The sequence below is a fragment of the Indicator indicator genome, chromosome 12 (assembly GCF_027791375.1).
Source record: "Indicator indicator isolate 239-I01 chromosome 12, UM_Iind_1.1, whole genome shotgun sequence".
NCBI classification, from domain to species: domain Eukaryota; kingdom Metazoa; phylum Chordata; class Aves; order Piciformes; family Indicatoridae; genus Indicator; species Indicator indicator.
The window spans coordinates 17,421,354-17,439,664 of NC_072021.1; the positions used below are offsets into that span (position 1 = coordinate 17,421,354).

Consider the following 18,311-nt stretch of genomic DNA (forward strand, 5'->3'; position numbering starts at 1 on the left):
TCTGTTTCGGATGTAATAAAAATGCAAATATTCAGCAATATTCAGCTTAGAAGATCCAACTGAGCAAGAGTAAGAAAAAAACTTCCTTGAGGGCTGGATTTAAACCCACTGATGTAAGCCAGTCTTATTTTTCATTGCTAATGTGCCCATCTCTGACATGTATTATGAGTTGTTAACATCTGCCTGATCTGGGATGAAATTTAGCAATCTCAATGCCTGCCCAGTGGTGGAACTGAGGGGTGGAAAGGCATCTGGCTTTATGCAATAGGTCGTTTGTATTTCATTTTTGCTTTATTAAGCTCCAAACGTGGTGTTCCCTCCAGAAATGTGCTAATATTAAGATGTTTGCAACTCTGTGAATGCAGATGTGAGTCTCCTCGATGCCTTTTAAAATAATTTTGGTTAATGGGAGCATTAAGGTGGTATATGGTGTTGGAGTTGGCTCTACAACATTCCTGCTTGTGCTATCTAAATAGTTCAGCCAGTAGGTGGAACCAGGAGAAAGCAGATGTGTCATCTGGCAGCACAAATGACAGCCTCTAGGCATTTGCTTAGAGTTGTGTTTTTCACTTTGCTGTCCCTGTTTAGGGCAGCCAAACTGCAAAATCTGGAGATATTTCTATACAGTGGCAGTCTGATGCTGTAAGGCCTTGGCATAGGAACTCCCACTGATAAGGATGTTTGGGTCAGTCTGCAAACCAGCTGATTTGATCACATAGTAGTAAGGAGGATATTTTAATAAAGATTTCCTCACTGACTGCTTCCTCTTGCAACTATGTCAGAGATGGAGAGCAGAGGATAATCCAGATCACGTTGCATCCCTCCATCAATGACATCTGGCTTTTGCTCAGAAAGGAAGTATCAGAAATGTGGGTTAAAAATATGCCTTTTAGTACGTTCTACTATGGGAAATTGAAAGACGTGCACCCGATGGCATGTGCCCTGCAAAACACAGCTTGTGCAGCTGAAAATGAGCTCAAAGGTCCTTGTTTTAGAGCAAATTACCACCAATGGGAAAACTGCAGGAGGTGATAAGCTACTCCTGTTTAAGCAGACCTCTATCCACTACCTTCTCATAACCATTTCCCCAGACCTGCCAACAGCCAGAAAAACTGACTTTATAAGTCGTCATTCTTTTAGGCTTTTTTTTTTTTTCTCTTCAGTAAACTGGTGGGGAGGAGCATGGATAGCTTTTCCCTACTTGCTCATAATTAGGAAAATACTTGAAAGAAAATCACTTCAGTAGTAAAATCTTGCATCACTGAAACAGCAAAATCAACACACATTAATTTCTTTTTAAACACCTGAAAAACCAGAAGCAAAGGAATCCACTGCAATGCGTGTAGGGCTTTGCTGCTAAAAACAAACCTGGACGTTTCATTATGCATTATGTAAAAGTGCTGCTGTATATCTGTCTGCTTTTTAATTTGGACTGTGTACATAGCTCGGGCTTTCCAGTTTTCCAAACTAAAACAAACTTCTAATTACAGTATTTTTCCCAAAAAAATTGAAAATATACTTTACCAATAAGCAGAACATGCTGTTTGAACGTTTCCGTCCATCTCATCTCTTTAAGGCTTGCATAGCAAAACTCATGGTTTTTAAAAATGTTGAGTTTGTGGCTATGGCAGGCAGTGAGCAATTTTTTATTTTCTCCTTCTCTTCAATGTGAACACAAAAATTAGCTGGAAAGTGTTGCTAGCACAATATTATTCTCTGTAAATGCAAAAGGAAAGTAATTTTGGAGCTTGCCAAGCATAAATCAGGAGCAACGTTAGTAGAGACTTATCAGCCATGGCAGGGTGAGAAAGGCTTCAACTTGATTTAATGAGATTGGGCTTGTACATTCAAAAGTAGCAAAATTAGAGATCATTAATAACTTGTGGTGGACTATTTTCTCCTTGGCATCCAATACAACAAATCTACAAACCCTGAGATTGAAGAGTAGTTATACAAAACAACTACCAGTGTTTAGGAAAATTAGTTTCCTAGCAGGCACATTCTTTTATCTTTCTGATATTTTAAAATAAATTTATCAAAACCTCATCACTGTTCTTTTTGGTGTTAAGTTATCTTCACTTTTGTTTTGGATTTCTTACCAAGCTATTACCCTTCTACACTTATACTGACCCTGAAGACATGATTCCTGAAACCTTAATTTAAATGAGGGTTTGTTTTTTTTTTTTTTTTTGTTTGTTTGTTTGTTTGTTTCTAGTTAAGGATGGCCATTAATGAAGACCATTACAGTGTGATTTCCTGGTGTAGCACCTTTGGAAAGAGCTGGTTTTGTTGTGATATTTATAAAGCATTATTCATGATGTCTTAACCCTCATACCTTTTAATAATAAAGCATATATATATATATATATATATATATATATATATATATATATCTCCCAGAATGTTCTGTGACATTTAAGTAATAGGACTGGATGAATTTTCCAAAGGTATTTAGATATTCCAGTGATGGCAGCTGACCATGGAAAAGTCAAGAATTTTATAAATCTAGAGAATTGCTTCTCCCATAGCAAAGGTCTGAGGAAATTAGGAGGCAAAGGAGAAGGGCCTGGAAGCTGTATAGGTTGTGTACTTCAAGTGGACATTAGAATCCAAGCTAGTTTCCAAAGGCTGGGCTTTTGGTTGGGTAGCAATGGAGCCTAGAACATAATGCTGCTTCCACCTCTCCATGCCTTCCCTATTTGTAAAATATGAGAGTCATAGTATCCATACTAAGTGTCCTCTCTAAGCCATATGACCAGGCATTTCAGCCCACACATCCAAAAACTGCAACTAAGAACTACAACAACTAGTTGCTATAAGGACACTTGAAAATCTTTCTTGGCCAGCTCAGGCTTTAGACCTAGAGGAAGGCTCTTAAGGAATTTACTCTAAATTCCTGTCTATCACAAGGCCCTGAACAGCTCCCAGCCACCCAGTCCTTCATAATTCAGGTTCAGTCCTTCACACATTAACTTAAACTGCAGGACTAGCAGTACTTCTCTCTGCTACGTGCGTTGATTCACATATTTATATCTACACATGGTAGAAACTGTTTGCTTGCTCACGTTGACAATAGAAACATGGGATTGAGAAGGGATTTACTTACAGGGTTGGGTCATGGCAATGAGCTCTGTAAATAGCTGTGTGACTTTTGTCTGTGTATCTGGATTTGACTGTTAAGCACCTTTTTTAATGATCAGCAACAAAGTAAATAGGTTTATTGCACTTGAAGAGGCCTCTCTTCTCAAGTGACAGATTATTGCACCTACTCAAATTACTGTGAGTGGAATAAAAAATACTGCTATTAAAAGCTTTGCACTGATCTCAGTGTTCCTCTGTTAACAACTTTGGCAACATCAAGGAGCCTTAAAGTGGGAGCAAATTATATTGGTATGTTTTAGCTTAAACATGACTTTAAAAGTGATTTTAAGACAACTTTAAGGAAAAAGCATTTGTAAAGGGGCCTTAATGGAATTGGAATTATGACCAGAGCAAACACATTGCCTGTTTGGCAGTGATTATTAATCGTTAACAATTTAGTGTCCTAAATACAGGGAAACTAATTACAAAGATACTTAGACACACTTTCAGATACAGCAGTGGCAAGTTTAGAAATGTATTTTAATAAAATTTGAGTTTGCTAACAAAGAAGCTGTAGAAGACAGTAAAAGGGCTTTGCAGAAGTATCCCGATGAATATTTCATTGGCTATGGGACCACAGTCCTTGTGAATGCTTTTCTTTACAAAGCCTTGGATTGAGATATTTTCTTAATTGAGGGGTGATGGAAAGTCTTTTATTTGAGAGATCTGAAGCTGTAAAGAGAACAAAACAAGGTACAAGGTAGCCAGGAATGGACGGGATTTTCTTAGCAATTTCTAGACCTTGTCTTTCCTTGACTAAACTTTGTAGTGTTACACACATTCTTTGCATCTCACATCTTGTCACCAGGAAGGGCTTCTGGACCACACATGCTCAAGCAGAGTCATGTTGTGGCTGGTGATAGCCTGTAAATAACCCTGTTTATAGCTGTGCATGAGGTACTGTGCCTTGACTGATCCTCATGTGCAGCTCAGGTTTTCTGTGCAGTGATTCTGGCAGAAAACTCATCTTTGCTCTGTCACTGGGCTGATTTGCATCCTTCCTGCACCACAAGCATAGCTGGTATTAAATGTGGTCCAGAACTTGCTCTGCAGGGACTGGTGAGTGCAATGAAGACAATGAACCTCTGCTCTCTGTGGGTTTTGCTGGTACCCCAGCACTTCATTATCTCAGTAATAGTGACCTGAGCATCACTGTGTTAAATGAAATACTTTTTCTACCCTGATATACCTTGATCAGATTTTTTATCTGATTATGAGATTTTGAATTGATTTACAGGATTGTTGGTTGTTTTTCCTTTATTTGCCAAGGAAATGGAGATCGGAAAATGGAAACTTGGCAGTATCCTCCCCATTAAAATTTTCTTTCCTTGCTCACCATGCTGGTGAATATTTGTGCACTGTTAATGAGAAAAATGCTAACATTATTAAACTTCACTTACACTGATCTGACTTAAAGGTCCTAAGGTGACTGCAAGTACAACAAAAAAATTTGACAAAAGGCACAGGTGGAAAATCACTGCAGAAATATGCCAGATGTTTGATTGCTGTGGGCCAGGGCAACATCATGGGAACTGGAGTGTGAAACCTGAATGAGCCCATCACAGACAGACCTAAGGACCTTTAACTCATTTAGGATTCACAGAAAGCATCTGTACTGAATATGATAGTCTGGACTCTGCAAAGGATGGATAAGGGTGGGTGCTTAGAGGGAATACATGACACTTTTAAAAAAAAAACCACTATTTAAAAATGTTCTTAAAATATTATAGCCATAGTGTAGCTTCACCAGTTAGGACTTGGATTCCACCAGAGAGCTGAACTGCATATGAGTTCTGCTGTAGGAATGGAAACAAGCACAGCGTTCTTCAAACAGAAGTGAGTAAACTTGTGCAAACTTGTGCATTGTAACATTCACAGACAGCCACATTCTTAGTTTCAGAGGTTATCTTTTCCTTTCTCTAACCGCATCTCTGTTCAAGTCAAAGGTCTAGGATGCTGTAAGGTGGTAGTTATTGTGGTATTAGTGGTATTGCAAGAAATGAAATGGACAAGATATCTTCAGGAGGTCCATGATGGCGTGTTAGACCTATTGGCTTCAGACTGCTCTCACAACACAGAGGTTCATGACTGGGTGTCTCCAAGGGTGATAGGCTCACAGGCCTGCTCCCGATCCTCTCATGCATTTATGGGATCCTGTATTTTGGTTGCAAAACCCACACAAATATGAATAAGCTTAAGGAAGATGAGGCCAAACAGGGCTGCATGTGCTTTCACACTGCAACACGGAGACCTTCCTCTTACTTGGTGATCTGAGGTGCAGGGACTGCTGTACAAGGAAGCCTTTGAGTCACCAAGAGTCCCTTCAGCCATCAACAGGTACAACAGCTATGGGATGACACAATCCTCTTGCAGAGCCAAGCACCACAGGTTAACATGGGCTGGACACGTCACACTTTCTTCTTATGTATTGGGGGGATGTTTGGCATGTTCCTGCATGGAGAGAGACCTCTGTTTAGAGAGGAGTGCTCTAAGAAAGGCTGAGTACCAGTAGGCTTGTGCTATGCAGTTTAGATGATATTCCGAGCTGCAGAGCATTTGCCATTGGCTGGTATCTGAAGAGGTTTACAAGAGAGCAGTGACTGCTCCCTTTCCATGGCTCTTTTGCATTTATTATTTTCCTTGCAGTCTTGTTAGACCTGAGGGGATTTTAACTGAAATCTAATCACCGTAGGCTTTGCAACCCCCTTTCTTCTGGAATGCTCTCCAAGCTGTGTTTCTTTGTTTGTAGGCCATTGCCCAGACTTCCACCACCATGCCCCCCACCATCCCTGCCACGACAGAGGCCTACACACGGACTCAGTACTGTAAGTGGCCATGCGAGTGTCCGAGGTCCCCACCTCGGTGCTCGGTAGGTGTCAGCCTGGTCACAGATGGCTGCGACTGCTGCAAGACCTGTGCCAAGCAGCGTGGAGAAAGTTGCACTGAGGCCGACACCTGTGATTTCCACAGGGGCTTGTACTGTGACTACAGCGGAGACAGACCTAGGTACGAAATAGGAGTATGTGCACGTAAGTGACGTACATATATATATTTTTGACTTAGATAAACATTGGCAGCTTCCCTCAGCCTGAGAAACGGTTGAGATTTATCTCTTCAGATTCCTGGCTATATGCTCATCAACCTCTCCATCATCTTCCATTTCCTTATAACTGTCTTCATTCTCAGGACAGCTGGCTGGATGAGAAATAGCATTGGTATTCCTTCCCTCTGAGCTGGCTGCAGCCAAGAAGGAGGAAACAACAATATTTGAAGGTCTTCAAATTTATAAGTAGATGATTCTGTATTTCCCATAACAAGAGGAGGTGCTGTGATGGAGTGGAGATGAAGGAAGGATAGGCATGCAGCTGGCCTTAAAGACAAGCGATGTGGGTGTCTACATGAAAACCATGATATTGAGGAGATGCTATGATTATTCCTAGTAGTGAATCCCTAGGAAATATAGGATGTTTGTTTATTTAAGTACTTGCTTACTTAGTTGGATGATTTTTTTGTTTTGTTTTTTAGCCCTCCCCATACATCATAGGCATTCAGTATGCCTGTGGCAATGGCACTGCATGCAGGAAGATTGATCCCCAGCTTCCCCTGTGAGATCTGGAAGGATTCCCAATCTGCACTTTCACATCACTATTCTGTGACATTTATGGTTATACAGCAACTGGCACTGTGGTGTGCACAGCTGAGGGACATGAGAAGCAGGTCTCTCCACAGTCACAAAGTAACTTTTCTCAGCTGCTACAGAAAGTTGTGGTCTTTCCCTTGCTTTCAGTATCTAGACAGATGCACACAACATGATCTGCTGACATGTTCTTTCCTGTGCACCAGGTCACATACAGGCTACCTCACTCCCCTCTGAGTACACCAGCTACTGCCCTGCCTACAGGGTGAGTGAAGGCAAGAGTGAGACTCCTGCACTGGGTGTTGGTTGGGGACTAACTTCTGTGAGGAATGTACTGTGCAGATGGATGCCAAAAGCTAAGTCCAGAGAATCCTGTACAGGCAGGACTACAGAAACAATACCATTTGTGGAAAATAAAGATCTATAAAGAGCTAGGAACTGGTGATGGAAAAGGGAATGGTGTGAAATTGCAATAAATTCAGGCTGTATCTAGACTGCCATGTTGAGGTGTGTCCCAGGATCCAGCCACCTGGACATTAGAGAGAAACCTGCCTGGGAGTCAGCTCTCTTTTTGTTGTTGGCTTTTCTCTGCACTGAAGTACTGAGCACATGCCTGGATGGGGAGGCCAGCATTGTGCACATGAGGTCAAGGAACAAGGATATGCTCCTAAATTTGCCAATATAGATGCAGATTCTGCATGAAGGTGTCCAACAGCCCCTTTGTCTATGTTTGGGGATGTCCTCATAATGCATGCATCTAGAAGTTTAACTGAATTCCCAGCTCTGGCTCCAACACTGAGTGATGTCTCTTCAACACAGGCTGAAGCATTATTAAAATTGGAGCTGAGCATGATCTGGAGATCTGGATCTGTGCTTCAAATTCCAACAAATTTCATTTTTGTGGAGAAGAAGGGATATGGTTTTGATGCTTTCACTCAGCCCATTCTAAAAATAGGAAGTCTTGGCAGGATTTTCAATTTGTGTTGGCCCTGAAACAGCCACATTTCAGCTCTGTTTCTGACCAGACCTGTTCAGTGTGTACTCACTGCCTCCATGTGACCAAACAAGAAACTTGCTTAAATCTGCCATTAGAAGATTTCTGCCACTGGTTCCAATAACTCTTCATAACGTGGGGAGGGAAAAAAAAAAAAAAAAAAAAAAAAAGAGAGTTACTACTTCTGGAAACAATGTAATTCCTGCTCATGGGCAAACAAAATGCTTGAGTTTTTGGTTTTTATGGCTTTAAAATATGTTACTTAAATTTCCAAGACAACTGGGTGAGATCTAGTTACCTAAATAGAGAAATCCAGTGCTATTTTAGGTGTTCTTTTACTACCTTGCCTATCCTCTTCCTTCTGCTTCAGATGTGCTTCAGGTGTTTTGAAGAGCTGTGTCTTAATTGCAATTATTTGTAGTCCTCTCATATGTCTCTGAAAAACTCAATTTTTTCTCAATATCTGTGATTATTACTGTGATTGTTCCAACTTCTAATAATGTTTAACAGCATGCTATGGAATGATTTTTTTAAATGAGCATTTGTGGATAAAACTTGTTTTATTTTCTAACCCTTTTTCCCACAAAGCATTAAAAGAGTCTTAGTTTTGCTGTGATTTAGAATGAAAACCCTTTCCTAGAAGGTGTGCCCACATTTGGCTCAGCATCACAAAGAACACATCGCCCCTCAGCACTGCTGCATCCCCATGTTGGTTCCCTTAGCCCAGGGAGCAGCTTGGTGAAGAAAAACATCAGCACTCTTTGTTGGCAGCTTTATTTTAATGGTCCTCGGTGTGTCTTTATCTCTTTTTCTTTCCTTTCAGAGACTGTTGGTGTAGGATGTGTCCTCAATGGAGTCAGGTATAGCAATGGGGACACATTTCAACCCAACTGCAAATACAACTGCACATGCATTAACGGGGCTGTGGGCTGTATTCCCATGTGCACAAACTCACGTCCTCCCCTTGTCTGGTGCCCAAACCCAAAGCTGATTAAGATGGCAGGGAAGTGCTGTGAGCAGTGGATTTGTGATGACTCCAAGAAAATCAGGAAGACATCTCCACGCCACATCTCCTCTGCAGGTATAGTGGGAGTGAGGTGGACCTCTCCTTTGTCATTGGGCAACTGAATTTAGAGACTACAACCAAAGTGTCATCTTGCACTGCCAGAGCTGGCAGGTGTGTGATTGAATCACAGAGACTCCTATACAACACATGGTGAAGGGCAGGACATGTAAACACCAACACTGTGCTTGAACTCTGTAGCAGCAACATGAGACTCAACAAACATTCTTGAGTGACAAAGCCCTTTTGAAGCACGCATCTGTTGGCACTTTGAAGATGCCACACCTCCTTTTTACTTTACCATTTTCTTTTTCAGTCTGAGCCCTCTAGAAAACAGAATGGGCTTATGTTAATTTAGGACTGAGTTTTTCTGTCTGGGTTATATTGCATTGCTAGCACGATTTTAAAGCCCCTATACCTTAGCCCCAAACTTACATAAGACCTTGAAAACAGTTATTGTGGTCAAAGTTCACTGACAGTTAGGCTGAATTGTCTTTGTTTTAGTATAGTTTTTTAGCAGATCTGGACTGATGACATAATCGAACTACCTTTTTTATGTATCACATAAATTACCTTCTCTCCTCACACTCACACTCACACTCATGAGAAGATCATATAGCCCAGTGCACAGAGGTGGTACCAATTGCCTCAACTATGGTCCTAAATGTTTAAGAAGGGCTCACATTGCTATATGTCTTGAACTTATCCTTTTAACACCTATCAGCTCCATATTTTAGATTATCTCACAAAAGTAGAGCTCAAAGAGGCATAGGATGTTTGCTGTAAACCAGGTTTGATTTTTTTTTCCTTACTGGTAAGGGGTGTTTCTCCAGTCCTTGATCTGTACTAATGCTGCACAAAACAAAGCCTCTGTCTTGTGGGTTAAGCTTGCCAGAGTTTAGCCCTCACTTATGTTCCTGGTAGCTTTGAACTGTGAAGAAGATCCAAATTAAAAACACCTGATAGTGAAATTTGCCTTATGACTTCATGGCCTACGTTCCAAAATGGGCATAACACAGCTTTACTCGCCTGACCTCTTCTTACAGAAGTGAGACTAGCATTTGTTACATTTAATACAATAATTAATACGATAATAATTATAGTGCACAAGCTCAGTGCAGCAGGGTTTCTGTCAGAGTTTTGCCTTTGGGGTGTCCTGTGAGTTGGAGACCAGTGGGGGCTTTGGCCAAGACTGTGAAGGAACCTGAACTGTGGCTGTCGGCTGCTTTCAAAACAGAGCCCACACTTTCTTCAAGTGGCTGCTGGTCTCCCTGAGAGCTATTCAAGCTGCTCTTCCTCCTAGTGAAAGGCTGTGGCTGCTTCCCAAGCCCTTCAACCACCCAGCAAAGACTGTTGACTGCTTTCTGCTACAGGGAATCAATTGAATGGGCTCAGAAATAAAACTCCATGGTGAGATCAGATCTCATCCCTTTTCTGCAGCGGCTGGCACAGGCTTCTGTAATTAAGTGTTTGTATTGTGGCAGCACCTGGGGGGCCCACACAAGGGGCCCCTTGTGCAAGGCTGTGAAGGGAAATAAAGAAATGAGCCTTGGACCCAAGCACTCACAACACTGGAGGGTCTGACACAAGTAGGTCAGCGGCAAAGGGGGTGGGATGAGGAGGTTCACAGGAATGCTGAGCCACATTGCTGTGATTTGATTATCTGAGTTAGTGGCCTGAATGTGTAATGAGCTGGGGAGGGAGTGTTTGATATGGAAAGCTGCCCTGTCTGAATAATGTGGGGTTAATCTGGTCTCTGCAGCGTATGAGGGAGAGGATGAAGCCTGGCAGAAGAACTGCATTGTTCACACCTCATCCTGGAGTCCCTGCTCAAAGACCTGTGGGCTAGGGATCTCCACCAGGATTTCCAATGACAACGACCAGTGCCGGCTCCTGAAGGAAAGCCGCCTGTGCAACATGCGCCCCTGCGAGGTGGATATAACCAAGCACATTAAGGTGGGGACTGTTTCTTCATGCACGCCTTCAGCTTTGCCTGGATGTGGGGTCAGCCTTTGGCAGCATTCAGGCCTCTGAGGGCTGTACTTTTACATGGATTTACTGTGCTGCAGAGAGGAAAAAGAATGTGTCCTGCCTGTGCTTCCACATGCTAGTATGAAAACCTTCCCTTGAGACTTTCAGTTCCAGCCAAAAGGTCCTTGCAAGGAAAGACAAGCCAAGTCAGCTGTGTTTGCTGCTGGTTTGGACAGAACTGTGACTTAGCTAGCTGAAAAGTGATGGTCCATGACTGCTCATGGCTGTGAACTGCATTTTGCAAGTACCCTACTTGCAGCTTTTGGATTTATCTGTCTAAAAGTGTACATCTGTCACACCCTCTAGATCAGGATTGCAAAACTCTTAATTATGACTTCAAAACCCTTTAAATATCAGAAAGGCAGTTTGTATGGCCTGCTTGTGTCACCAATAATATTAACATTTTTTTTTCCTGTTCTCTGATTTAGCCTGGGAAGAAGTGCTTGGCTGTCTACAGGGCCAATGAAACAATGAACTACACCATCTCAGGATGTGTGAGTAAAAGTCCTTATAGACCTAAATATTGTGGTGTCTGCACAGACAACAGGTGCTGCACACCATACAAGTCCAAGACTATTGAAGTGAGATTTCAGTGCCCAGATGGAACGGAGTTTTCCTGGAAAATCATGTGGATCAATGCTTGTTTTTGCAACCTGAGCTGCAAGAACCCCAATGACATCTTTGCTGACTTGGCTCATTACCATGATTACTCTGAAATCGCTAATTAGATTGGCTGAATGCTGGATTGCTCTGATTTTACAGAGGTTTTAAAATAAAAGGAGAATCTCATCCATTGCAAGTGTACAATTTGTTGTTTGGTTGGTTGGGTTTTTTTTGTTTGTTTTGCTTTTTCATGGTTCTTTTTGGGGGGTTGTTTGTTTATTGTTTTTGTTTCTGTTTTAGTTTTGTTGGTGGTGGTTTTTTTTTTTATTTTCCCTGAGTTAGGATGTTAAATCTTCTGTTTGCCACACTGTTTTTGGAGATGCCTTGAACAAATAGGATTTTCAATTGTAATAGTCCCTCATCTATTAACAGTAGCCAGAAATTCTTCCATGCACAGATTCCAGGACTTAAATGTCCTGTTGGCATTGCTATTTATTAGGCCAGTATTTTAACTGCCCCAAGGAAAGAGTAGTACACTAGTGTGACAGCAAAACTATGGATGTCAATAGCTCAGACAAGAGATTCAGACATCATTATTGTAATTTCTTTAATAATGTATTATAAGCTGGAACATTATCATTGACATATATGTGTTTTTTTTCAACATTAGATTTCTGTCTTTGATGCTGGTGACTCTCAGGACTAGACTCTTGTCTCTGTCACACTTGAGATCTGTCCTAGAACTCTCCTTCTCTCATTCTCAGTCAGATTCTACCCCATAGTGAAGTTCACAGGAAAAGCGTAGGGCAAAAGATGTTTCTTGTGAAATGTCTTTGTAATGAGTCCATCTCTCATTACACTAGGCTGGGTCCTGCTGTCCTTCGCCTCACCTTGATCTCTTGTGCCAGGGACGTTTTCACAGTTTCTTTGCTTGTTCTGATCTTCAACAGCCTGAATCCAAAATAGCCATCCCAGGCTCATATTTTCAGGATAGATTCTCTTATCAGTAGATTATGTATTGCTCCTAGGCTGGCTCTGCAGTTCTGAAGGATCAAATGTAGAGGGACAGGTGAAAGACTGAGATCAATACCCTGTATGCCTGTTTATTGACATAGAAATGGTATGGTCTGTACCTTGGGACCACCACCTCCTCCTCCCTCTGGTGTTACCAGCACACAAGTCCTGCTTCCTGCTGCTACCTTTCTAGTGACATATACCTTCGTTTTACATGGCTGGGGTACAAGAAAGCAGACATCCTAAGTGAGAATACAGGTGTTAGGCTTCCCATCAGCTCTGTGGATGAATAGATGCAAAAGGAGACAACCATCCTTGGCATAGCTTCTGGTGCTTTAGTTGCAAATGGGCTGCTGCTGCTTAGAGTAAATATCAATGCAAACATTTTCTGCAAAAGTAACCACGCCAAGGTCAACTAAAAGAAGAAAAAAACCTGTCATTACTTTTCCAGGCAATACATTTATCATCACTGAAACATTATGGAGCCAATTTTTTCTCCAACAAATTGTTAGTAGAGCACCCATGCACCACAGCACATTTGCTGCTGTTTCACCTGGGAGAGAAGGAATGTATTTCTGTGTGGGGAGCTATAGTATCTGCTTCAAAAAATCTCTGGCGGCACAGCAGAACTGACGAGTGATGCATAGCCTGGAGACTGGACCAGTATGAGGCTGAACTTCACATCATGCAACTCTTTTGAATCAGTCATTTGTTTTTCTTCAGTTGCAGCTGCCAAGTTGTCTTCATCTTGGGACATCAGAGGAAGTTAGATTAGTTCCCAGGACACATAAATCTTTCTGGCTATGATAAATGAAAGCATCTTGTAAGCAGGATAAAAATGATGTAATTGCTGTGCAAAAACCTCTAGGAAAAAAAATGCTGTATATCTTTGAAAGCTGTTAACTTCCATAGCAACTTTGTCTGTATACAAGGATTTGACCCATAAAATTTTCACAGAGCAGGGTAATTCCTTAATTAAAATATTTTATTATTTCTTTGTTGAAACCTCCATGAAATTCCCAGTGCAGATGCAAGATGTCTTTCCTGTTTTTTCCACTCATGAGCAAGATTCAGCTTTATGACTGCCTTTGACCTGGGTGATACGACAGCAGAGGTCCCATCTCACATATTCAACCTCCATCCAAATAAGAGGTCAGCATTTGCAAGATTGAACATGCTGCATTTTGACCCTCATCACCTGGTAAAAAAACAGGTCATGGGACCGTATGAAAGCAAGGCCTTAGCCAAGAAGATGACGAAGTTTTCCAAAAAGGAAAATGGTTTGTATTGAGGGGTTCAGTAGGAAAGCCCTGCTCAGTAGGAAAGCCCTCTTCTTCAATCACATTCCTTAACTATGAGTTGGAATCCTGTCTTCTACTTCTTGCTCATCTTCAAATATCATATATATGTTTGTGTATATACCTAAATGTATATCCATACATGCTAATATATGCATACATATACATATGTATATCTGTATATACAATATTATATACATGCATTTATATAATATTGCTTGTAATATTACATATAAAGCTGTATATGAACACATCCATTTATATATATATATGTGTGTGTGTATGTGTGAGTATTTACATACACATGTTCCTGGGGTGCAGCCTGTGGTGCATAAAATGAAGTGCACATATATTGTGTGTTCATACGTCTAGTCAGCCTTTCTCTGCCTTACATGTACACATAAGGAAGCAAGAAAATAGGATTAGAAGACATACCCAAAACAGTGGCACTTAATAGGCTTTCTTTGCTTTGCAATTGGCTAACACTGTAAGCACTGCAATCAAATGCTGCAGGGGATGAAACACACAGCTTTCACTGGGAGATAAAAGAAGCTATTGTAAGCTAATGCATGACCAGCAGTTCCAGTGTGTGTCAGTTTTTAGTGAAGTGAATGCTTGGAAACCACAGATCTCACCCACCGCACCCAGGATGGTTCTGTTTCTAGCCCAGTTTCCTATGGGAACAAGGCATATGCAATCATACTGTCCTTTTGTCTGTCTGTCAGTCAGTCCCTTTGTGGGAAATGCCAAACAAAGTAGTCAGAAGAGTAGCAATCTCAGAAGCATTGCAATTCCTGAGATAAAAAGTGAAATAAAATAACAGGACAGGGAAGAGGCCCACCACATTGCCCCTACCACACCCACACATTGGCTGGGCAGCTAACACGTCCAACACTTCTGAACCCAATCACAGGATTTTGAACTGATGTGCCAGCTGGAAACAAGAAGCCACAGTGGAGGGAGAGATGATGGCATCACGGATGGGGAATGGTGGTCATTACTTTAAAAGAGTTTTGAGAGGATATTTGCCACATATATGGGGAATCAAATCTCCTTAGATCTACTGCTTGTGCAGAGCAACTGCTTGACTCTCTGGTGACAATGAAAAGGGAAAGAGCAACACTTGTAGCCGGTGAGCATGACTTGAAGCTTGTGGTGCATTGGAGATCTTTTGTTTAATAGATGTTAAGAAGATTAGCCCTAGGACTAAGGCAATAGACTAGCCTTCAGATTCAGTTCCCTGGCTCCCTGTGTGCTTGGGCAAACCATGTATGCTTACAAAAGTACTTTCATGGTCACAGTTTAAACACATCAAGGATCTGGATCCTCAAAGGCTTGTAAATCAAATTCTGATATTTTTGCCTCCCAGTTTTCTGAAGGAATTCTAAGACATGCAGTTTATTAAACTAATGGAGACAGTGGTTTTGTTAACTGCAGGCACATATCCATACACATACCTTTTCAAAGGGTGACTTTCCAATTTAAACAGTTCTACAGAGCTATTTCTGTTGGTGTCATATGTTGAAATATATCAAAAGATAACGAGAAAACCAGATTGGTTTGGCATTATTAGTCCAGGTTACTCCAGCTATTTAATGTATATTATGTGTTCAGACAGCATCATGGTGAGGTTTCATAGGTGGCATGGTGCAGATAAGGTTTAAAGCTATTAAATAACCTCAGAAGTGGTAAACAATTAATGACTTTATGACTGACACCTTGTTTAGAAGCTTAGATAAGCAAAAGAATGTGAAATATGTTTGTCACTGACATTTCTTTTCCTTTTCCAATATTCTCTCATCACTTGAGATCTGTGACAAAGCCCTGAACTGAAGGACACAAAAATAAAAATAAAGAGCCAGCAATGTGGAAAAAAAGGATACTCTATGAGCAATTCCTTCAGTGTGAATATTTTGGCAGCTTGGGAAAGACAGGTGTTCCTCAACTCATGTGTCCTTGTTTGATGCTCTATATCTGGCTCCATGTCTGTTTTGATTTTTCCCTCCAGTACTCTTGCTGGACTAGAGTCTTTGAGCAAAATGGAGTGTGTTACTCAACCTGCATGTCTTCTTTACCAGCTCTCTTGAGAGGATGCAGGAGTAATTAGTTTGCAGCAGACATACAGCCAGAAATTGTTCAAACAAGGTTATTAAAGACATAGGGAAAAGCATTTTAATTAAATAATTACTATTCTATATTCTTGCACTTACATACCCTCAGAGCCGACCCCAGTAAGAATTCTACCATTTAATTCTAGAAAGATATACTTGTAGAGTTTCCCCACAAGTCAAGTTTGCCTTCCAGCCTAAAGTATGATACCTGCCTGAGTAGGAACTTAAACATTTTGAGTGGCCTCCAGTCCTGAATTGGGGTGTTGTTGTCTCCAGTCCTGTGTTGGGCTTGTGGGCTACTGGCACATCAGACAAGAAAGCACTTACCCCCCAGCCTTCTCCTAGTGTGTTTTGGGGTTTTGTTGTTGTTGTTTGGTGTGGTCTTCTTGGTTTCTTTTCTTTTCTTCCTGCAATTATAAGTGTTTTCCAAACAGTGCCTTTGGCAATAGTTTTCAGCAAAGGTACATTTCCCTGCTGTCTCTACAAGCTCCAGAAGTCCCTTCTATCCTCTGGGTCTTCTGCTTGCACATGTGGCAGTTGCCAAGCACATGATCTTGCATGAAGGATTTCCTGGCTGCTTTCTCATCCATTGCATTTGGTCTGGGAAACCCATTGTCTCCTAAGTATTTGCACTTCTCAAATGAAGGGCTGTCCTTGTGCTAGGCTCTCTTTCAGTAGGCTTTCCCCTGCCCCAAGCCTGTGTGAGGAGCAGGTGTTAAAGAAATAAGATTTTTTTTTAATTTTTTTTTTTAATCTATGGTTATCACTAAAAATAAAGGAAAACACACTGGAATCAGCCAATAAATGACAATTTACTAGCTGGAGAGATGCAAGTGTACACCTTAGGTAAGGCAGGAGCATCTGACTCTGAACATCTCACCAGTATGCAAGGCACTGGATGGCACTTTTGCTTGGGGCAGACTCTCCCAGCCCTGTACTGATGCCAAGTCTGCTGGCGGGGGAGGAACAGCAGCTCAGCATCTTCCCTGCCCATGTTGCTGCATGCAGGGTGCTGAGATTTGTGGGGATCTGCACACATTCGCATGCATACGCACACACATGCACAGAGCCAAGGGCTGCAAGGTCTGAGCTGGTGGCCATTCACTTTCCTGAGTGCTGCCACTCATGTAGGCTTTGCCTGGAGCTGTCCCAGCCCTCCCCGCAGTGTGGCTGCCCAGCAAACAGCCTGTCCCTCCCCCAGCCCCCTTCCCGCACTGACCTTGACCTGAATAACATAATCCACTTGAGCCATAAGCAATTGCAGAGAGTAGTGGGTCATCCAAGGATATTTTTCCAGCTCTGCTGTGGGATACAGCTCACTGTGGTGGTGCTGTGTGGAAAGGAAGAGCTGCTTGCTATCCCCTTTCCCAACCCTTGTTCTCTTCTAGAGATGATTAGTGATGTTTTCATCCGGTGGTTGATGCACATACAATAGCCACCAGTACCACAGATATGCAGGGTGTTTGGGGTGAGGGACTGCCCCTTTAATTATAGCCAAATAATTTTTCTCCAGTCCCCAGAAGGTACTGAGTGTGCAAATGATCCCCACACTGAGTTGCAGGGAACAGGCATTGAACTGTTTGGCAGTTGCAATCAGAAGCTTTTTTTTTTTCCCCAACACTGGTCAGCAGCTGTATTGTTTGTCAAATGAATGGAGCCCTTAACGAAGCAATGGATAGAAACAATGAGAGGCTGTGTCTGTCTTTTACAAAGGGCTGAGGGGGAAGGGTTGATCTCTTAAAATATCCTGACATCCTTTTTCTCATTTATTTAAACATTAGGCACAGCAGTGATCAGCTATCAACATAAAGCCTATATTTGGCTCAGGGAAAACACTAAATCCACACATCAAAACAGCTGGTCATACACACAGACTAAGGGTGTTTCAGTTCCAGTGAATGTGAAAGAGTGCAAAATAGTGAAAAGAACAAAAAAAAAAAAAAAAAGAAAAAAGAAAAGAGAAAAGAAAAAGCAGATGGCATGTGGAAAGAGGAAGGACCTAGTTGCAAGCAGCATTTGCAAGACACTGCTCAATGTGTTGTGTTGGTAGAAACAACAGACTCTGTTACCCAGACACTGAGGATTGCAACAGATACTCTGCCCAAGATGCTAAAACAGACAGGAAGAGGATTCCAGCACTGGAGAGAAAAAAATAAGCAGCTTTGCTATAAACTCTTTTCTCTCCAGCTCAGTCCATCACTTACAGCACATGACATTAATCATAAACCCCCAAAATACATCTAGGTTAAAGTTCGCAGCTGTTTAGTCTCTAAAGACTTTTAAAGAGGAAAAAGCATCCTTCAGTACAAAAGTCCCACTGTGGCAACATTGGATTGGCACATCCTCTCCCACTCCTCCTCTGCAAGGACAGAGAGGGGAAAAACCATATTGAAGTTCAGCCAAATTTTGCACAGTAGAT

General features: G+C 41.7%; 1 protein-coding gene across 1 annotated transcript; it reads left to right on the plus strand.

Annotated features, from left to right (window-relative positions):
- The first annotated feature begins 867 nt into the window (after positions 1 to 867).
- On the plus strand, positions 868 to 11,594 carry CCN4 (cellular communication network factor 4). Its single transcript, XM_054385291.1, is given in 6 exon segments — positions 868 to 992; positions 994 to 1,034; positions 5,889 to 6,170; positions 8,596 to 8,853; positions 10,598 to 10,791; positions 11,295 to 11,594. Coding segments are annotated over 6 exon segments (1,200 nt in total).
- The last annotated feature ends 6,717 nt before the right edge of the window (positions 11,595 to 18,311 follow it).